At 43.6% G+C, this 19495-nt stretch overlaps 3 protein-coding genes and 1 long non-coding RNA gene across 8 annotated transcripts; 2 read left to right on the forward strand and 2 right to left on the reverse strand.

The window, feature by feature from the left end:
* Positions 1 to 5957: 5957 nt before the first annotated feature.
* Positions 5958 to 12101, reverse strand: LOC117186990. Of its 3 annotated transcripts, none has more exons than XR_004471813.1 (3): positions 11866 to 12096; positions 11201 to 11805; positions 5958 to 5975 (listed from the first exon to the last, which is right to left on the reverse strand). It is a non-coding gene; the product is annotated as an uncharacterized LOC117186990 (long non-coding RNA). The 3 variants fall into 3 exon arrangements; XR_004471812.1 differs by lacking the exon at positions 5958 to 5975 and adding an exon at positions 9544 to 9701; XR_004471811.1 differs by lacking the exon at positions 5958 to 5975 and having other exon boundaries at positions 10710 to 11805; positions 11866 to 12101.
* Positions 10430 to 11455, forward strand: LOC108157547. Its single transcript, XM_017289652.2, has 2 exons — positions 10430 to 10716; positions 10780 to 11455. The coding sequence occupies exons 1-2, from the start codon at positions 10455 to 10457 to the stop codon at positions 11175 to 11177; spliced, it is 660 nt and encodes a 219-aa protein (XP_017145141.2). The 5' UTR covers positions 10430 to 10454; the 3' UTR covers positions 11178 to 11455.
* A 539-nt stretch (positions 12102 to 12640) lies between the features above and the next one.
* Positions 12641 to 15755, forward strand: LOC108156687 (LIM and senescent cell antigen-like-containing domain protein 1). Of its 3 annotated transcripts, XM_017288329.2 has the most exons (7): positions 12644 to 12742; positions 13026 to 13144; positions 14174 to 14293; positions 14361 to 14666; positions 14724 to 14865; positions 14934 to 15192; positions 15258 to 15755. In XM_017288329.2, exons 2-7 carry the CDS (start codon positions 13131 to 13133, stop codon positions 15452 to 15454), a joined length of 1038 nt encoding a protein of 345 aa, XP_017143818.1. In that variant the 5' UTR covers positions 12644 to 12742; positions 13026 to 13130; the 3' UTR covers positions 15455 to 15755. The 3 variants fall into 3 exon arrangements, with proteins under 3 accessions (XP_017143819.1, XP_017143818.1, XP_017143817.1); XM_017288330.2 differs by lacking the exon at positions 13026 to 13144 and having other exon boundaries at positions 12641 to 12742; XM_017288328.2 differs by lacking the exons at positions 12644 to 12742; positions 13026 to 13144 and adding an exon at positions 14016 to 14112.
* A 4-nt stretch (positions 15756 to 15759) lies between these two features.
* LOC108156688 lies at positions 15760 to 18469 on the reverse strand. Its single transcript, XM_017288331.2, has 6 exons — positions 18350 to 18469; positions 17733 to 18275; positions 16655 to 17680; positions 16415 to 16593; positions 16127 to 16335; positions 15760 to 16061 (listed from the first exon to the last, which is right to left on the reverse strand). Exons 1-6 carry the CDS (start codon positions 18452 to 18454, stop codon positions 15910 to 15912), a joined length of 2214 nt encoding a protein of 737 aa, XP_017143820.2. The 5' UTR covers positions 18455 to 18469; the 3' UTR covers positions 15760 to 15909.
* Positions 18470 to 19495: the final 1026 nt, after the last annotated feature.

Below are 19495 nucleotides of genomic sequence, written 5' to 3' on the forward strand. Positions count from 1 at the left end.
CTATTCCAAGGGCTTATCGATCGATTAGTTGTGAATAATGGCTGTTGCCATTTTTAAAAAAGTTCAAATAAGCACCAGCCATTAGATCGATTTCCAATACTTGATTCAATTTACATATTTAATACTTAAAATTCGAATATTCTTTACCAATCTTAAAATGGTGCCTATAAAGATTCCACTTCTGAGCTACTGACACTCTTTTTTTGAAAACAAAGTCCCTAAACATCTAGAAATAAAGTGTCAGGCGCTCATCAACAATGTGTGTACATCAAAATCTTAGAAACCATTTGCAGCCAGGGCTAAGTTCTGTTGACTGTCAGTTCAAACCGTATGCTAACGATAACCCTTATCAAAGTGGGTACTAGGGGAACTTGACAAGAAGTTATACAATTTTCAAATCCAATTCTTAATTGTTAAAACAAGGGAAAAGAATTGAATGAATGATTGGGAGAAACACTTTTACTTCTGTTGTCACATTTCTTCCCAAAATTAAGTAATAAATTAAGATCCGCGACATAGAGAATATAAGTATATATCATCTGCATACATCATGTATGAAAAGTATTTTAAAGACACCTGAAACGTGACGACAATAAGAGATCATCCGCACTTTAGGGGACTGGTGGCCATACGTTTACCGTAAACAGTCCACTGCGAGGAGTGGCAAGTCATGTAACTGAGTTTCCCAGGCAATTCGACATGAAAATTTAATCGAGTTTCCTTTCAATTGAGTGCAAAATCACATCAGCGGCAAATAAAAATTGTGTAAAGTGCCAGGTCGGAGCTCTCCATTCGGTGGTCAATAGCCAGCTGGTATTGGCATCGGAATCGGGATTGGGGTGGATTCGAATTGGTTTTTGGGGTTTGGTGTTTTTTTTACCACACTGTGGCCCTCAGGCCACAGAAATGTCAACGGCTGGACCTTCCACGAACACGGCTCTGATAGAATTATTTTGGTATTTATTGCCAAACACACAAATTTATAACCGACCAATGAAACGCCATAAAAAAGAACCCAACAGGCAACGGCCAACGGCCAACAAGCAGCAACTGACTTTGACGAGTCCGGAGCTGGGAGAGGAGTGGGGGCCCGACAACATTTCAATTTTATGGCCACGCTCCGTTCAAAAGGGCTCATAAAATATTGAAAAGTCTGGAAAATTTATGTTGAATTCCATTAGAGTTATGGCGTGAAAATTGCCCCGCTTGTTTTTTATTGCTCGCCAGAAATCAATGGCAAACATTAATTACTCGCCCTCGTTTTCCAGTTTCTCGGTATGAGAACAGGACAAAGGATGAGATCCGGGCAAGGGGAATCGAGCGAATAAAGCCAATCAAGCTGGCTCCAAAATTATTCCACCAGGCGGGTCTCCAATGTCCTTTTAAGACGTTGTCTTCTTAGGCTTTCCACTTACATAACTTGACTCTTGTTTCATTTCATTTGTTCTCTGACCCGCCTGGATTACACTTTTTTGTTTCAGCCCAGTCCCTGATGTCCTTTTCATGGACGTGCGATTTGCATTTTTTATTTGCCGCACTACAGAAATTGACCTTTTTCTCTCAGACCTTGGGCCATGCCCACCGGACTCTGATTCGGACCTTCTGTAAGTGGTCTTCGGGGTAAATTTTGATTTCTGCCTAATTTTTCTTCTGCCTGTTTTGGGGGCCAAGTCAAAATTCGTTGCTGCCACATTAATAATGCAGCAGAAGCTGGGACAGGACTGCTCTCTCTGTCTTTCTCTCTGGCAATTGCCCCAATAACATCAACAAGCTGGCCGGGCCGACTGGCATTCGTTCGGCCTCAAATTTTCACGCATTTGTGGGGGGAAATCCGGCAGGAAATTGAAATCAAAAGAATTTCATTTGGATGCCCTCAGACAGCGTTCGCCGATGGGCGAGTGCCGGCCAAATTTCTCCCAAATGCATATTAAAATATCTAACCTCAGGTCCTGGCGCCCCGAACCCACTGATTTCTCTGGCCAAATAAATGTCTGGCTGTAAAAGTAAACGACAAACGAATGGGGCGCATATAAAAAGAGTCCAAACAACGATCCAACAATATAAAAAAAGCCACATCTCCGTGAGGCGGCAAACGTGAACAAGGGTATTATGTGGGCGTTGCAGGGGGGCGTGTGCCTGTGGCAGGTTCATGTTGACTAATGTTAAACGCGCACAGCTTGTCCTTGTTGATGTTGTTTATGAGTCTTCCCCACTCTGCTACCCGTGGCTCTATTCAAATCCCTGCGGCCTCGAGAGATCCCCGAGCCCGTCGCAATTGACGCGCGTGCCTTCGAGTCACGCGTTTGGCAACATTTCAAATTGATGAAGTTGTGTCCGCGCCGGGGGGAGGGAGTCGAGTCACAGTCACAGCCACCCCTCGGCTGGTGTCAATTGTATAATTGCCGAATGTTGTTTTCAAATGTTTAATTGAAAGGGTGTTTTGTCAATGTTGCTTTTCCTGCAGGCTCCTGCTGCCATCCACCCATCCATCCATCCATCGACCTGACTCGTCTTTTCGTGGTTACACGCGTATCCTGTTACAAATCCTGTGTGAGTGTTGTTTTGCCTGCTGTTTAATATAATTGTTATCCGCTTTTATCGGCGTTGAGTGTATGAAAGCTGGGCGGAGGGTGGCTTGATTTCTGATTGTCGCTGTGTTCTACTACAACTAGTGGCAAGTGTTGAGATTTTCTCAGGAGTTTCCTTTGATAACACTCCAGTTGATCCCAAGAGTGATCTTTGAATCAGCAGATCAATAAACACAAAGAGACAAGTCCTGGGAAAGCTATGAATGTTGATCAAAAACATTGTTCAAACATTAAGCAAAGTCGCTAAAGTGGGATGGATATTAATCCACGGATTCTTGAATGATATGAATTAATGGACATACTATATATCGCACCTTGTCTCCAATATTTAGATATTTACAGACAGTCAAACCTTTTTTCTCGGACAGCTGCCTTGAGAGAAAATCAGTGACTGTCTTGAAAATCTCCCTTAGTCATACCTAATGGAATATATCCTTTCTGGTGAAATCAAATACAGCATATATATACCATTGAACTTAAAGAAAAACTTTCTCTGTAATATCGCCATTCCCTATCATCGTTTGATGTCCCCTAGCTGCAGCAAGCTTTCATCCTTTCAGCAGATGTCCTGCAGATGACAAACTCCACAAGAAGAGGCGTTGAAGGCATCTATCAATACAGTTTACGCAGGTCGCAGGTCGCAGTGCCTCCAAGGTAGGGTACGGGCTGGGACGTGTCATTGACACCTACACTCAATGGCACTCAGCGAAGGGTACAGACATCAGACTGGGGAAAAGTCGAAATCGGTGGTCGACCAGCAATTCGAATTGCATTTTAATGCAATTACAAGGATGTCAGTCAAGGATGGCCTCTTCTACTCGTGCCCGTTCCACTCGATTCACACCCCCGAAGGCCCACTTGACAATGACAATAAAGAGCGTTGGGCTGCAAGTGGAAGTGGAAGTGGGAGGGCAGTGCACAACTTGACTGCCGCATTGCTGAAATATGTCCTGCGTCCTTAATTTCACTTTTATTTTTGCCAAACAGGGACCGGGATGCAGGGCAGGGAAACAGTCATTGCTGCTGTCGCAGATTAAAAGATATAAATTCATATTCCCCAAGCACCCGGCAGCAGGACTAGAAACGTGCGAGCCGAGTGCCGGGCCATGTCCTGGCGTGTAGCTCACCCACCGACTGACCCTCCCCGAGGATCGATTAGCTTGTTTTGAATTCAATTTGAAAACAGCGCTTCCCCGGCAAAACATCTCGTGTTTCTCCGTGGCTGTGTCATGTATCTTTTTTTTATGAATGGATTGCGTGAATGATGAGCTGGCTTAGCTTTATGGCAGGACGTTTGATTTGATGCCCGACTCTACCGTCTCTACTGTCTCTACTGACTCTCCTGACGGCTCTCACTGTCCGACACAGAGCCAGACAACTGGAGGGCAGGTGCACACGGACTCCGTGTGGGTGTCCCAGTTGGCACAACTATTGCCCGTGGCACTTAAAGTAATTAACTGCAAGATGCTGAACGACGCTCGTCAACATCTCATCCGTGTCCTCACTGGCAGCCCGTCCTCCTCCGCGTGGTTATTCATATTCATCCCTGGACCAAATGGAGCTATTCCTGCACACGGCACGGACACGAAAACGTGCCTACATCGTTTTCACATCAAGACGTATAACATTTGTCATAAACGCGCAACTTTCTCCCTCCCAAAAGCTAATTTAATTGTATCATTTATTAGATGAGCCAAGGATGGAGTGGATGTGCATATCTCTCCAGTGCAATCGATATTGATTAAATAGTTTTCCAAATGTTCTGCATCTCTCTGTAGTATACCCTCAAGGATGCCTAATCGATTTTTCATCCTTGCCATCAAATACAACCCGTTTAACGGCTGCGCTGCCCATAATCGCCTCCAACCGCAGACTCTGCCAGCGGCACGTTGATTGATGATGATGATTCAAGTTCGTAGATAAACCGCTATCGTTATGATTATGGGCACTGACGATACTATAAATATTCTGCGTCTTGGATCGGCAAGCAAAAGCATTCGAGCTACCGACGGAGATTCTCTAGGTTCTGGAAAGGTACTCTCTGTTTTCTAAATATTTCTAAATTCTGAATGATAATTATGTTTATATTTAGAGTCTCATTTTCACTTCAGTCCTTCTACGATTAAAGGTATTGTTTTATAATTCAAAGAACTAAGTGCCACATCTCAAGATTTTCCTTTGGAGAAGCTTCTATCCTTTTTGGAAACTATTCCACCAAACCAGTGGAAATTCGGCTATAATTCTACTCAAGCATATGTTCTGGCCAGGCGCCAATGAATCATCCTAACTTAAAACATTGTTTGCCTCTTTGCTTAATTATTTGCATTTATTAACCACCTATTGGGTACTGTAAACGCTGTGGCGCTCTTTCCATTATAGGGCGCTCTGCAGCCGCCGGTATAAATACATTTTATAAAGTTATAAGGTAAATCTAATTGTTTTATTGGGTTTGTCAAAGCTTGGCAGCTCAAACAATATACATACATACATACATATGTATGTACATATAGTATATAATCTTGGGCAGCGCGATCGCTGGTCTTTCCTCTCTTCTTTGTCTTTTTATGTTTGATCTTTTGACCATTTGTTGCGACTATTATTATGAGGTCTTAGGCCTCTTTGTTTACAAATAAGAAACATGGAATAAACTTTAGTATTGGCACAGCAATAACTTTTTAGTTTTCAGCAGATCTCTGAACTTTTCTATGATTGAGCAATTTTTGAAAGCTTAATTTGATTGTTAATTTATTTGAATTATAAAATAATAATAAAAACATTGAATTAATTCTGCTGCATGGAAGTCGTTGCTTGCGTTTAAAAGTGCCATTTCATTTGAATTCGATATTTTCGAGATATTGTGCCGCGAAATGCAGTGCCATCACCATGGGGCACCGAGGCTGTTAACTAGCGCCATCTACATTTCTACATCATGTAACATTTCACATTTCATTTAACATTTTGTGATGACATTCTACATGTTAACTACATGGCACAGTTGCGCTTCTTCAAGCATCGATAATATCATCGATATCGATTTTTAATCAATAACAGCATCGATATCAATTTTATAACCACCACTAGCGATCAGCTGTCGCGATTTACCGAAGCACTGCCATCTCAATTGCGTGGATTTTCTGGCGTCTGGTGACGTCACAACATGCGACTATTGAACATTTTTGTTGAAATCGTGTTTTTGTCAAAACAAAAAACATGCAAGTACTTAAAAGTAGTTAATCCTGATTAAAATTGTTTCAGCAATCATATTAAATTATCTGGGCAAAACTGAGAGATCTATATAGCTGGGAATATTCGACGGAAGAAAGAATAACCAAGAAATAGTCGTCATAACCGGTTCACAACATGAGTCCCATTCCATACACACATACCCTGGGGGGAATGGATGTTATAGGATTGTGAATATGTTTGTCATCCCAGGCAAAAACAATTTATTTTCGGTATATTTTAATATTATTCAATATTATTTAATATTATTTTCAATATTTCAACGATATTTTCAAGCTTATTGTCTTCTTGTTGGGACCAAGAATAGGTATCAAGATCGAGATATATATACAAAACACTCATCATATACATGAATATGTCTAAAAAATGTCAATTTAAGAAAAGGTCTTTATTAGTTACGTTTTATCTTTATATCAATATTTATACTTTCATATAAAACTAACAAAATAGGGTATACAAAGGCCTATACTACGGCTTACACGCAATATAGCGACTCTTTTTTTGTTGAACTTTTTCGTTTAAACCGTTTTTTACAAGAAATACAATAAAAGCAAGGATTAAAAATCTTGTAGAAAATTTATTCATCAATGGGATAAAACTATGTGGGCATTGCTGAGAGATTTAGTTAGGCAGCATTATTCAATGGAATATAAAAATTGAGCAATTTCCTTTTTCGTTTGTCTTGATTGACCTATTTCGCTACTTGTTTTTGTTTGACTTATTCCGCCAAAATGCAATAAAAGCAAGTATTAAGAATACACCAGTTAAATAGAAAATTGATTCATCAATCGTATAAAATTATGTGGGCATGGCTAAATGTTCTATATATGTAGCTAGTAATATTCGACGGAATAAAGAATTGAGCAATTGGAATGATACTCGTTTGTTTATGCTACTGTTGTATGAGCAAAAGTGCCTTGTGCGTCTGCCTACAGTGGCTTCAAATGACAGTAAGTCCTGATGTCACAGGGCACTCCCCAAAAACAGCCGCTGTTCCACGGCTATTCCGTGCTTTCCACCTTCTTCGCATTTACAGTTAAAGTCGAACCACAGCCCACTACTACCTGCCTTAGCCCCCAGAAGACGAATTTCATAGGAAAACAATTGAAAAAGGAAGAAGAAGAACAGACCCTGGACTGGGGGTAGGGGTGGAACAGCTGTTCGTCTGAAAGCGGCATCTGGACAGCGTCTTCAGGATTCTGGCGTCTGGTGCGATGGAAAGACCGACAAGATCGCGTGTGCCGTGGGGAATGGGGCCTGCTCCACCTCTGCCTGTACCGGCCCCGCGAGCCCCCTGCGTGGTGCCTGCCGCCTTCCTGCTGTTCTCGCGCCAGGAGCACATTGTTCCGCATCTCGACCGAGTACAGCGAGGGGAACGGAACCACGACGACGAGCGGATACCCTTCAAGGATGTGGGCGATGCGCACGCCCTAAAAGTGTCGGTGGCGGAGCGGTGCATCCACTGGACTGCCCAGCAACATCTACTGGTCCGATGCGGAGCCTCGTCTCATCGAGGTCGCCCTCGTGTATGTCAGCAGTCGTGCTCTTGTGGAAGGGGGTGGAGAAGCCTCGTTCCCTGGTCCTCGAGACGCGTCGCGGGTACATGTACTTGAACAGAATCGCCTCGGACTCCATAAGCCGCGCCACGATGGACGGATCCGAGGAGACGAGACGCCTCTACTGGATGGCAACAAGTGTCAGATACTGGTTGGCCGCTAGGACTACGTGTACTGGAGCGACTGGAGCACCGGGGACATTGATCAAGTCGGGCCAGAGCCGCAGCTCCGCCAAGGACGTGCCCAGCATCCCCCCCAGCTACGCCAGACTCCCCGAATTTGCCGCTGCCGGTGTCCGGCAAGAATCTCCATGCCCAGGTGAAGCTCTCTCTCCCTATTCAGATGTGTTCTAAAACGTTGCCTCTTTTAGCTTCTTGGGCGAACTCGCAGAAGCCTCGCAACATTGCCGTACATCCCATGAAGGCGAGGCGTCTGCCTTCAGGCCATCATTCGTGCCCGAGTCGATGGCAATGAGGGTGTGGAGCTGGAAGGAGTCACGGCGCTGGCCCTGGACCAACAGTCCGAAGAAGTTAGAGACATCAATGGAAAGAACAAGTAAGCAACCATATTGGACACCTCTGGACACATGTAATCTCCTGTTCCCTCTCTACAGAAAAACCCTTGCTTCCATGCACATCTCGCAGGTGATCTCGCATTGCTGCCTTGGGGAGATTTGTGTACTGGCTGGACGATAAGACCGGACTGGAGAGAAGCGCAATCACACCTGTCTGCACAGTCGCACAAAGTGTCTCCACATCTGCATGGCCAGCGAGGTGTAACGCGCAGTATTCACGACGTATGCTCGTGCCTGATTCTGATGCTACTGGAGGACAAGGAGAACTACAGCGTATATCCGGCCAGATAATTTTAAGTGGCGGGAGTAGTGACATGAACAACGACTGTATATCCGCCTTCTAGTGCTGAGACGAAAGGACTGCCTGGCGGATTCAGCTGACAGTCAGCCGAGGGCAGCGACAAGGCTCTGATCTGTCCACGATGAAGCCGACTGCTGCAAACTTTCAGTGTCCCATCAACAAGGTGAGTGGAAAGACACGATATCTGCCCAATTCTTAAACTAACAATATCCTATTCCACCTTCCCACAGCTTTGCATCGGCACATCGCTAAGTGAGGACGATTCGTTCGGCGCATGGCCCTGCCTCTGATATTCTTGCGCTCCGGCAAGAGCCGCACCGAGCCAATGTATCGAGCTCTAATAGCTCCATCGAAGAAATTAAATAAGGCAGTAAGCAGTAAGCATAGCCAAAAATAATTGAAAATCACTGACTACTGATATTCATCTCGGAGGGAAGCACGCAGTCAAGCACTCCCTTTTAAAGACCTTAAAAATGCAATAGAGAACTTGCCGGATATTGCATTTGAGATTCAACGCGACCAAGCTGCGGATGAAGATGGAGCGAAAAGACGAGTGTGCCAGGTTACCACTACCACAATGCCTTCTACAAGGACAAAGGTGTAGTTGGCGTGTATTAAAATATAAAGAAATGAATTAAGTGGAAATTGTTTTGGCTTAAACCTTATTTTAGACACAATCAAAATCAGTAGTACATCATCCCCTCGACTGGAGCCCTTCGGCCAAGCGTCAGACTTTACACAAGCGCAGAGCTGACGGGAACAGCCACGTCATCGTTGCGGTGAGCAGCTGGGTGACGAGCACCAATTTAAAGAGCTTTAGCTGATTTCCATTTTTGCTGATATCCATTACGGCGCGCATCATGAGTGCCGAGTTGGTCTGGCATTTGGGGATCAGCAGCAGCTCTTCCACCGTGGGACACTTGGACAGCAGATCGCTAAAGTTTCCGTCCAAATCCACGTTGACCAGCTCGAGGCGACGGACGCCCCCGGCTTGGGCGAGTCCCCTCATGATCTCGTCGACTGGGAACAAAGTCTTCTTCCTTTGTCCGTTTCTATGCGAACAATATTACGAACAATTACTAGCGTTGAATGTTGCTTTGGTGCTCCAAAGATTATAATTTATTATATTACAACAACTTGATCTCTTATCAGAATATGTCATTTCGATCGTAATAATACCGCAAAAGTCTGCAGTCTGCAGTTTTTGAGTTGCTAGTTCTCATTTTATTCTAGATAGCCATGATGTTGTGAGTCCAGCACACGTGCGTGACACTAAGATACGCACAGATTGGAGCTCTATTTAATTAAAAATTGCATAGCAGAAGCTTTAATCGGGCCCATATCATCCGTATGATATAGCTGACCGAATATAATGCGATTTTGAACAGTCATCAATCTTCTTAAGGCCCAAATATCATCGCGGTAACTCTTTATTTACGCTTGTAATAAATTTAATGCCGCAAGATTTAAAATTGAAAATAAAACAAATATTTATTATTATGTATAACTCCCAATAGATAAAAAAAACCGAGGCACTTGAAAAACTTGTAAAATACTTCATTGAAGTCTCAAAAATGGTTTTGATAAGAGCCAAAAATTATTTATTTTATACCTACAACCTAACATACAAATTTCTTAAGACTAAGACTTAAGATGGTTCCATGCTTCTGGGATCATTGAAAGATATTTGAATATTAAAGAGAGACTTTTATCACACACATAGGAGATAATAATAAAGGAATCTATGGCATAAAAATAGCGAACAAAATGAGCTTTTGCTGATTTTAATATATTTTCACATACAAGTTTATGAAATTAAATGGAAATGTGTGTGTTCATTGGCTGTTTTTAATTTTTCTTTCCTTGGTAGTGGTCCTTATATGCAGGACTTCCGGAATAACTATAGCTATACCATGGTCAGGCGAGGAAATCGTAATAGAAACTTTAAAGACGGTTAACGGAGCTACTTCTACTTAATGAAATCGATTCTATATGTTTGTTTGCTGCTGAAAGGCTTTTTCGATTTCAGTATCCATCTAGTCCCCTTATTTCAAAACAGAAATACTTTATTCCACTCTACCATATCATTTGATGTAATTTAATTTAATTTAATTCAATTTAAAAATTCAGAGGTAATCGAACACTCACAAAGAAATATACAGCCCGTCAAATCAAATCAAAGATCAACGAATATGAAAACGATGTCAAAGAATCTTTTCACGGGTCTTATGACGCGGAAGGGCACGGCCACGGTTCATCCGAGAAATTACATCTTTCAGAAGAGTTTCAAGGCACGCCAAGTGCTGATGGCCAAGGCTAAGACGAATGGGGCACCAGAGCCAGAGACCTTGGAGGACCAGACCCCGAATCAAACGCAGCCGGAGAGCGCTTGTCCGGAAATGAAGACAACAGGAGCAACTGCTTTGCCCTTGGCTGAGAATACACGCAAGACAGGTGAGACTTTCGTGTACTTTTTTCTGCTCAGAATGGCAATGGTATATCCTCCTTCTCTTGCAGTTTCCCTTAAGGAAAGCTTTTCCGATCAGAGAGAGAGGTGGATGGCCAGGACCAAGGAGATCGAGCGCAAGGCCATGCTGGCAGCCAAAGAAAGTCCTTCCAAGGCTACAAGGAACAAATGGTCGACTCCCGGCAAATACGACTGGCAGCAGCAGCTGTCGCCGCAAAAGAAGCCAAATGGCGATAATGAGATCATCTCCCCAGCGGAAGGCCAACGCATGTTCCGGACGAATCGCGTGCACGGCTCACAGATGCAGAAGCAGAAACAGACACGGTTCCTTGAGGAACCGAGTGGCAGGCAGCACGCCAGAAGGGACACAGGATACAGCAGATATCCAGAATGGGGTCCAGAGCTTCAGCAGCAGCAGCCCCTGCAGAGCTCGAGGACCCGAAGATGAAGTCGCCCGAGCGTTTGGCTTACCTGAAAGCCATCCAAAAGCTGAACAGTTACCACGCTTTCGACTCGGAGCCCGGGCGGGTGGGCCTTGGAGGAGAAGCGTTTCCGATCCGACAACAACAACAACAGCAATCAGGCGCAGCAGCAACAACCGGCAGCTGCCTAAGTAGAAGTCACTCCACCATCCGAGGCATCCGAGGACTCGGGCGTCAGTTGGGATGAGCTGAGCTCAGTGCCGCCGTGTCCGATTCCTCTCGCCGCAATATCAACAATAGCAACGAAATCAATGCAGATTAAATCCACGAAGCGGATCCCAATACCATGCGTCGTCCTTTCGGGCTCTGCGGGCACCAGTCCTTCCCCTTCGGCAGGCTCCGGTTTTTCTGCCGGATCCACTCCAACATATGTATGTTGCGCGTCGTATTTTGCTAATGTCGTAGATAAGCTTGAAAAGAAGCGCGAGTATGATGGGCCCAGCCAGTACCCCCACCCAGTGGGCGCAGTGGGAAGTCCAGACGACGACGACGAGTGGCGCAGGGGTCGGTGCTTGGAAATATCTGTTTGCCTTCAGGCCGACTTTCTCCACATCCGCAATACACTCGGAAATTATCAGGAATGCACTTTATTCGCTATTCGGGAAAAGAAAACTCCTATGATTCGAATTAAACTGTTTTCAATTGAAATCGCACCTTTAGAAAGAACACCAAGAGCTCGCTGAGGCTCTGATCCGTTCGACACGAAGACACTGCATCCTGTAATTAAATGAAGACGAAATTTCGTTAACTAGAACAAACAGTTTTGTAGGAAAAAATATATAATTTCCGCTTGGTTTTAGATCTCTGTGGAAAAAGGTGACAACTTAAATTTAGGAAATTGAAATAATCGAATGAAATTATGAGTTCAGAGTTGAGTGTCTCAGCTAGCTAGAAATATTCAACGGAATATCAAACTTGTCAGTATCTGTTTAAAAGGTACTTCAGAGGCCAAGAATTGGAATCGGGATCAGGATATATGTTCAGAAAACTAATCATGGATGCGTCAATCTGAGAACATGTATTTATTAATTACGTTTTAAAAACAGCTTGAACAATATCTTCATATTAAATTAACGAAATAGGGTATACAAAGACCTATACACGCATCATGTCTTCAAATACTAGCCACATTGCTACTAGCTACACTAGCCACTGTTTTTTTTTTGTTGAACTATTTTGTTTAAGCCTTGTTTTAGTCAAAATATAATAAAATCAAGGACTAAAAACAAGCCAATCTTGTTGAAAATGTATTCATCAATGAAATAAAACTATGTGGGCATGGCTGAGGGCTTTAGTTAGCCAGCATTATTCAACGGAATATCAAAATCGAGCAATATGTATAATGGAAATTGAATTCGTCAGTATATTTACGGTAGATTTTGAGAATGAGACGGTATATTTTGGTATCCGTATCAGACCGTATATTTTTATGATAAATCCGCGGTCACACTGCGCACCTGTTAAATTTTTTATTAAGAAGGGTGTTTTTGCGTTAAAAATCGGCTATTTTTGTTTGGAATTTACTCTATTGGTAATAAGAAAACCCCTACCAATGTTTTGAAGGAGTAAAGAGTGTAAAAATTGCCATTGAGATCAGTGAAATTCTTGTCTCTCAATTTGGCAAGACCCGTTGTTGTTGTTGGTGCTGAGCGTCTCGGCCTGTGCTGGTCAATTTGGCTTGCTAAAACGGCCGATCGTGGGCAGAAAGTGAGATAAATATGTGAAACAACCGGATCTAGCAAGAAACAGGCCAATTGGCCAGCACTTTCAGCCAGAAACACACACACTTTTTATATGAAAATTTTGTTTTGCAGAGTGTTTCTTTTGCCGTGATCTAAAAACGTTGTACGTACGCAATCGCAATATAATTGGCGAGCCGTGGGCAAGTGCAACAAGTGAAAGCCAGTTAAACAGATAGAATGCCACCCGTGCAGTAAGCTGAATATTCCGTCCACCCCAAAAACGTATTAACGTCCTTGGCATCGCCTCGCCGTGTCCTGCAATTACATCACTAGCACACGACCTCAGCATAGCCCAGCAGTGACCCACTTGATTGCTTCATTCATTCATCGTTTCCCAAAAACTCGTCCACATCGTAATTTGACAGCTTTTAATGCTAAATAATATGCAAATTAACTATGCTTTTGGCCAGCATTCATCCATTGTGCCATCTGCGGCACGCCTTAGACTCCAAAAGATGCACTTTTGGTGTTGTTAATGCGCCAGATGTTTACTCCATCGATGACGTCATGGACACATTTAAATTTATTAATAGACCCCTGCCGCCGCTGCTGTTGTTTACTATTTGCTTGTGTGTGTGTGTGTGTGTCCGTGTGGCGATGAGTGGGCATGTCTGTGTGCGTGTTGGCGGCAAATCCAAATTCAATTTAATTTATCAAAGAAACCATTTAAAAACCGAGAAACTGCCCCCATCCGAACATTTTAACGCTTGCACTTCAACTGACATTCCGAAAGCTCCAGCGAGCCCAAGCTAAAGGAATGGCGTAGCTTTTGAATACCCTTGCAGAGGGTATCACCATTTTTCACAGATTTTAGAAATCTAACAAAGGCAACATCTCTAAAAACCATAAAGGGAATCCCTAAACCATCTGTCTGTCCGTTTCTATGCAAAATATTCCTCAGAATATCTGTCTGTAGTTTCAGGTGTTTTTTCATAGAAAAATCGATCTGCAAGGGTATTTAAAGGGAAGCCTTAAATTACTTGGATTGGGCCCCTCTTGTCTGAAATATGATTCATCAAGCGTCAGTCAACATTGGCTGATAAGGCCGGCCGCATTCTCTCCATTCACTCGCTTCATGCCCAGCCCTGAAGTTGTGCTTATTTGTGTCTTAATTCTAAAAACCATAAAACCAAACCATGATGTACTCAAAAGCTGAAACGTAACCAATGGTGAAATGGTGGCTACTTATGCTGATCTCATCTACTTTTTTGATATTGCAGACTCCAGGCCGTGAACATGTCGCTGGGTGCAATGCATTGCACGCGTTGCGCCGACGGCTTCGAGCCCACCGAGAAGATTGTCAACTCCAATGGAGAGCTCTGGCATACGCAGTGTTTTGTGTGAGTCCCAAATCTGCTCGTTTTGTATTCCCTTCTGTATTCACGCTTTCCTGCGGCCTGTTTTCAGCTGCGCTCAGTGCTTCCGACCATTCCAGGATGGGATCTTCTACGAGTTCGAGGGCCGCAAGTATTGCGAACGTGACTTCCATGTACTCTTCGCCCCCTGCTGCAACAAGTGCGGGGAATTTGTCATCGGGCGCGTTATCAAGGCGATGTCCGCAAGCTGGCATCCGCAATGCTTCCGCTGCCAGTTGTGTGCCAAGGAGCTGGCCGACAGCGGTTTTATCAAGAATCAGAATCGCGCTTTATGCCACGAGTGCAATGCCAAGGTGAAGGCAGAGATCACCGGTCGCTATGTATGCCAAAAATGCCAGTAAGTTCCGGCCCAGTCTTGTAACTTTTTAATCTAATTTCGAATGAATCTCCGCAGCGGCCTTATTGACGAGGAGCCACTGCGTTTCCGGGGCGAGGTCTACCATGGCTATCACTTCAGTTGCACGGCCTGCGGCACCGAACTCGATTCCACGGCTAGAGAGGTGAAGAGCCGCCCGGGGCTGGCGGCCAACGATATGGTGTGTCCTCTAATTACTGTCTTTCCAATTGATTGATTCCCTAACGCTGCACCTAATCTCTCGCACAGAATGAATTGTATTGTCTCCGCTGCCATGATAAGATGGGGATACCAATTTGTGGGGCCTGCCGTCGGCCGATTGAGGAGCGTGTGGTCACTGCATTGGGCAAGCACTGGCATGTGGAGCATTTTGTGTGTGCTAAGTGCGAGAAGCCTTTCCTGGGGCATCGGCACTATGAGAAGCGTGGCCTGGCCTACTGCGAGACGCATTACCATCAGCTCTTTGGAAATCTTTGCTTTGTCTGCAACCAGGTCATTGGCGGCGATGGTGAGCAAATTAACTTCCCTAAACGATTTCCTTTTAATCCTTTCTAATTTCTTATCCCTCAACAGTGTTCACGGCCCTCAATAAAGCCTGGTGTGTGCATCATTTTGCCTGCTCTGTGTGCGACACGAAAATGACTCAGAAATCCAAGTTCTATGAGTACGACGAGAAGCCCGTGTGCAAAAAGTGCTACGAACGCTTCCCGAACGAGCTGCGGCGCCGCCTCCGCACTGCCCACGAGATGACAATGAAAAAGAACGTCTAAATCCAGTCCAGTCAAATCATGGGGCTGCTGCATGCCAATCCACACCAAAACAGTGCCTTTTGTCGTTGTATTCTCTCTCCGTTTTTGTCTATGTCTAACATCCTAACAGCATGTCCTGCTTTGTGTGACCCCGCCCCTTATTTCGTGTGTGTAATTTCTAATGTAAAAAACTTTAATCAACGGCAGCTAAACGCTAAGAAAAACAGACGAAACAGATGAATGTATTAACAGCTTTTAATGTTGTTATTTAATGCAATTTTATTTATATATAAATGTTTTTTAAAATGATTCTGAACATGCATTCGCTTAGTCTGAGAGATTTTTATTTTATTATTATTATTATTATATAAAGCTAATAAATAGTTAAAACTAGGTATTAACAGGGTATGGGGCTATAGCTGCTGAGGCCTTAAGCTCACTGAGAGATTTGATATTTGAAATTGTAGGGGAATCCCCTACATTGTCTCCAGTTTCTTGATTAATTCATTGCATTTGATCCAAGCCACATTCTTCATATAGAAAACGGCATCAACGTGAATGATTTCGTGCACTTTTAGGGCCTCAGACAAGTAAGCCATCTGCTCGGCATTCGGTTTATGGGGGAAATCTGTGAGAAAAGCAAATTAGATCCCACACTTTCAAAGACTGCAGACATATGCAGGCAAAGCAAACCTTCAATCATGCAAATGCTGGTAATACAAGGAAAATCCATATCCACCGGATATCGGCATATATCCTCCGCGGTTACTTCTTCGATGTTTGTGTAGTCCAGGTATGTCATGCGGTAAACTGTCTGCTGTGTCTGCGGCGTCTGCTTGATCTGCTCCACTTTGGCACGATAGAAGCTTTTCTCAAATTTGGCCAAAACATATTCCTTTAGACTGTGTGTGCGAACAGAGCAACATCCATCATTCAGATATATATGATTAAGTATATGTATAATGTATTTTGATAACCTACACTGGCGTATACGGTTTCGATGGGCTAATTTTGGATATGGCTGTATTCAAACGTCCAAATTCGCTGGCCAAGACACGATCAAAGGCGCCAAACATGCCACGAGAGATTTTGGAATTATCCACAATGTATAAATCGATGCCCGCCTTGTCACTGACACTCAATTGTTTCATCTCAAAGGGCTGCCGGTGGAGATACAAAAAGAAAGAGTAGAATGGAAATCAACCAACGAATAATACTCACCGGCACTAAAATCGGTCCATTGTTGGACCCTTCAGCTCCATTGACATTAGGTGCGAGTGGTATCCCGTTCAGTTTGGAGGAAACGGTTTTGTCGACTGTCTTCAGTTCGATTTTTTCTTCAGGGAGCACATCAATTGCTGTGGCTGCTGTCCCGTTCAGTTTGGAGGAAACGGTTTTGTCGACTGTCTTCAGTTCGATTTTTTCCTCAGGGAGCACATCAATTGCTGTGGCTGCTGTCCCGTTCAGTTTGGAGGAAACGGTTTTGTCGACTGTCTTCAGTTCGATTTTTTCCTCAGGGAGCACATCAATTGCTGTGGCTGCTTTTGTAGCAGCCTTCAATTCTAATGGGAATTCTTTAACTGAAGTTGGCTCCTTTTTTGGCTGTTCCTTTGCAGGCAAGACAGATGCCTCAGTTGGTATTGTATCTTTGATCGGCTCGCTCCTTGTCTCTGTCTGCTTCAATGGTTCTTGAGGCGGCGCCACTGTTGGAGGAGGGGCATCCTCTGCTACCACATTCGGGCCTTCCTCCAGAGGCTTTAACGCAGCTGAAACACTACTCTCCATCTTCTTCCGATTTGGGTATACATTCTTGCTATTGTACACCTTCTTTGAGGAGTAATATTCACGCACCGTCTCATTCAGTGACTTTTGCGTTTTTACATTCACAAGCTCCACAGAGATTGTGTTATATTTGCCGCCAGAGTCGTACTGCATAATGAATTTTTCACCATTGAATTGTGAGAGAAAGTCAAGGATACCGTTGGTTATGCTATAGTTGTGCACGTCCTTGAGTTGCACCAGAAAACAGAAGCTCGGGAGAGCCAGTATCTCGTCGCTTATTTCGCGCATGGAATCCAAATTGCGTATCTTGGTTATACCCTGATCCACGAACAGAAGCTTGGCGGATTTATCCGGGAGCATCTGCAGAACCTTGGCCCGCTGGAATGCGCCATTATGGAGCGCTAACACGAAGCCGTGGATTCGAGGATTCTTTACTCTTGGCATCTCGTTACCCAGCGCATTGACCTAAAAGCACACAATGCTAGTATTTGGGGAGGTAATGTAACCATCAACAAACCTTCTCGCACACTTGGGCATATGCTTGGTCAGCGGATTCGCTACAGACTAAGCAGCGATTCGCAGAGCGGAAGCCACTTATGATGACCACACTATTTGTGGACGGTATTACCGCAGTCGGTAGGAACGTGGTTTTGTTTTTCGTTTTAATGCTGCCACTGCTCGGGGTCGGGATGCTGTTTTTAGTATCTGCTGCAGCCATCTGTGTGGCAATTCCACTTATAGTTGGAGTGGTGCTGCAGCTGCTAACCTTATCGCTGATGCTTGCATCACTAGGCATAGGAGCTGCAGCCGCTTTAATCGAACCGGCCTTGGATACACTTGCAATGTCCATCGATAGCTCCTCCTGGGATTGCAGAATCGAAAACGCCTCGGGCATCACCAAAGCCGGCATCGGAAAGCAGATATAGCGGTGGCGCTGCCAGTCCATTATCTGGCACTCCTTCGAGCAGTAAAAGTCCCCACATCGCTGACAGACTCGCTCCGCCACGACTGCGCAGAGTACGCAATGGGCTTGTCCTTTTTTCCCCCCGGGCGCCGGGAGCTATGCAACATTTCAGGCATTTCAGTAAAACTCTTCAAATATATAAAACTTGCATAGCCAGCATCCCCACTTACCTTAACAGAAGAGGCTACTATTTTTTTCGGCATTTCCTTGTTTTCAAAAGTTTTTGGCTTTTCTTGTCCCGGCAGTGTGACCGCGGATTTTTTGTAAACGGGCATAACCTCAGAAAATTACCAAATATACCGTCTCATTTTCAAAATATACAGTAAGTATACTGACGAATTATACAAGTTCCATCATACATATTTATCTTTTTTGATATTCCGTTGAATATTACTAGCTATTCCTTTTAATGAATTTTGTCTAAACAACAGGTTTCAGCGAAAACGGTCAAACAAGTAATGCTCAATTTTGAAATTCCACACGACGCGTTGGTTAGTGTGACCACATTTTCGAATTTAAAAAAAAGAAAAGCTTACTTTAGTAGACCATCTAATTTGGCGCGAACGTACTTTTGCGTTTAGGGAGTTTAAATTGATAAATTTATGTGGCACATATTTTCAAGCTCTGGTCGGAAATAGCTGAAAATGGATTTATTTCGGTTTTAAGAGTTGGGCTGCCATATCTTCAAAAAAAGCTTGTTTCCTAGTCAGCTGTTACGATTAACCCATGTAAAGGTATATTTATGAACAAAGGATATTGTTGAGAGAACGAGCTTTTTAAATTGAATTGATAGGCAATAGAAAGATTATACAAAATATACACTCGGGCTTCGCCCGAACGGATATAGAAACATCCATACACAGGGTTTTTGAATATTCTCTCTCTCAAATCCATCCGTGCACCATTTATTCGAATGGATTGCATTTAAATCCTTGTTGCTCATTCACTTTCAAACAATTTCTATTTGGTTGTGGTTGTGGTCCCAAGTTTGGTGGGACGTGTTCTCTTTTTTCTGTGATTTGCTCTCTATTTTGTGATGGGATATTATAGAATAGAATAAATGTTTGTCATCCCAGGCTCCAATTAAGGCAAAAACTAGTAAGTCTCTGTTTTAAAGCTATCACAACGAAATCTTGCAGTTTTTTGTCTTCTTACAGAGACCAAGAATGAGTATTGGGATCATCGGCAGGAAACTAATCAAATGCATGAATTCGTCTAGAACATATCAAAAAATTTCTTTATTAAGTTTATTATTAAATAGTTTATTCAAATGATCATACTCTGGTTGATAAGCAACAAGTCTGCGACTGTTTTTT

This window comes from Drosophila miranda, chromosome 2 (genome assembly GCF_003369915.1).
Source record: "Drosophila miranda strain MSH22 chromosome 2, D.miranda_PacBio2.1, whole genome shotgun sequence".
Taxonomy (NCBI): Eukaryota; Metazoa; Arthropoda; class Insecta; order Diptera; family Drosophilidae; genus Drosophila; species Drosophila miranda.

Bases quoted from the DNA above. Each gene is read 5' to 3' on its own strand.
- LOC108156687 (XM_017288328.2), top strand. From the start codon at position 14,090: ATGATGTACTCAAAAGCTGAAAC. The intron at 14,294-14,360 runs GTGAGTCCCAAA...GCCTGTTTTCAG, and splicing joins TGGCATACGCAGTGTTTTGT to CTGCGCTCAGTGCTTCCGAC. The intron at 15,193-15,257 runs GTGAGCAAATTA...ATCCCTCAACAG, and splicing joins CCAGGTCATTGGCGGCGATG to TGTTCACGGCCCTCAATAAA.
- LOC108156688 (XM_017288331.2), bottom strand. From the start codon at position 18,454: ATGCCCGTTTACAAAAAATCCGCGGTCACACTGCCGGGACAAGAAAAG. The intron at 17,681-17,732 runs GTTTGTTGATGG...GTGTGCTTTTAG, and splicing joins ATGCCCAAGTGTGCGAGAAG to GTCAATGCGCTGGGTAACGA. The intron at 16,062-16,126 runs GTTTGCTTTGCC...CTTTTCTCACAG, and splicing joins CAGCATTTGCATGATTGAAG to ATTTCCCCCATAAACCGAAT.
- LOC108157547 (XM_017289652.2), top strand. From the start codon at position 10,455: ATGAAAACGATGTCAAAGAATCTTTTCACGGGTCTTATGACGCGGAAG. The intron at 10,717-10,779 runs GTGAGACTTTCG...CTTCTCTTGCAG, and splicing joins TGAGAATACACGCAAGACAG to TTTCCCTTAAGGAAAGCTTT.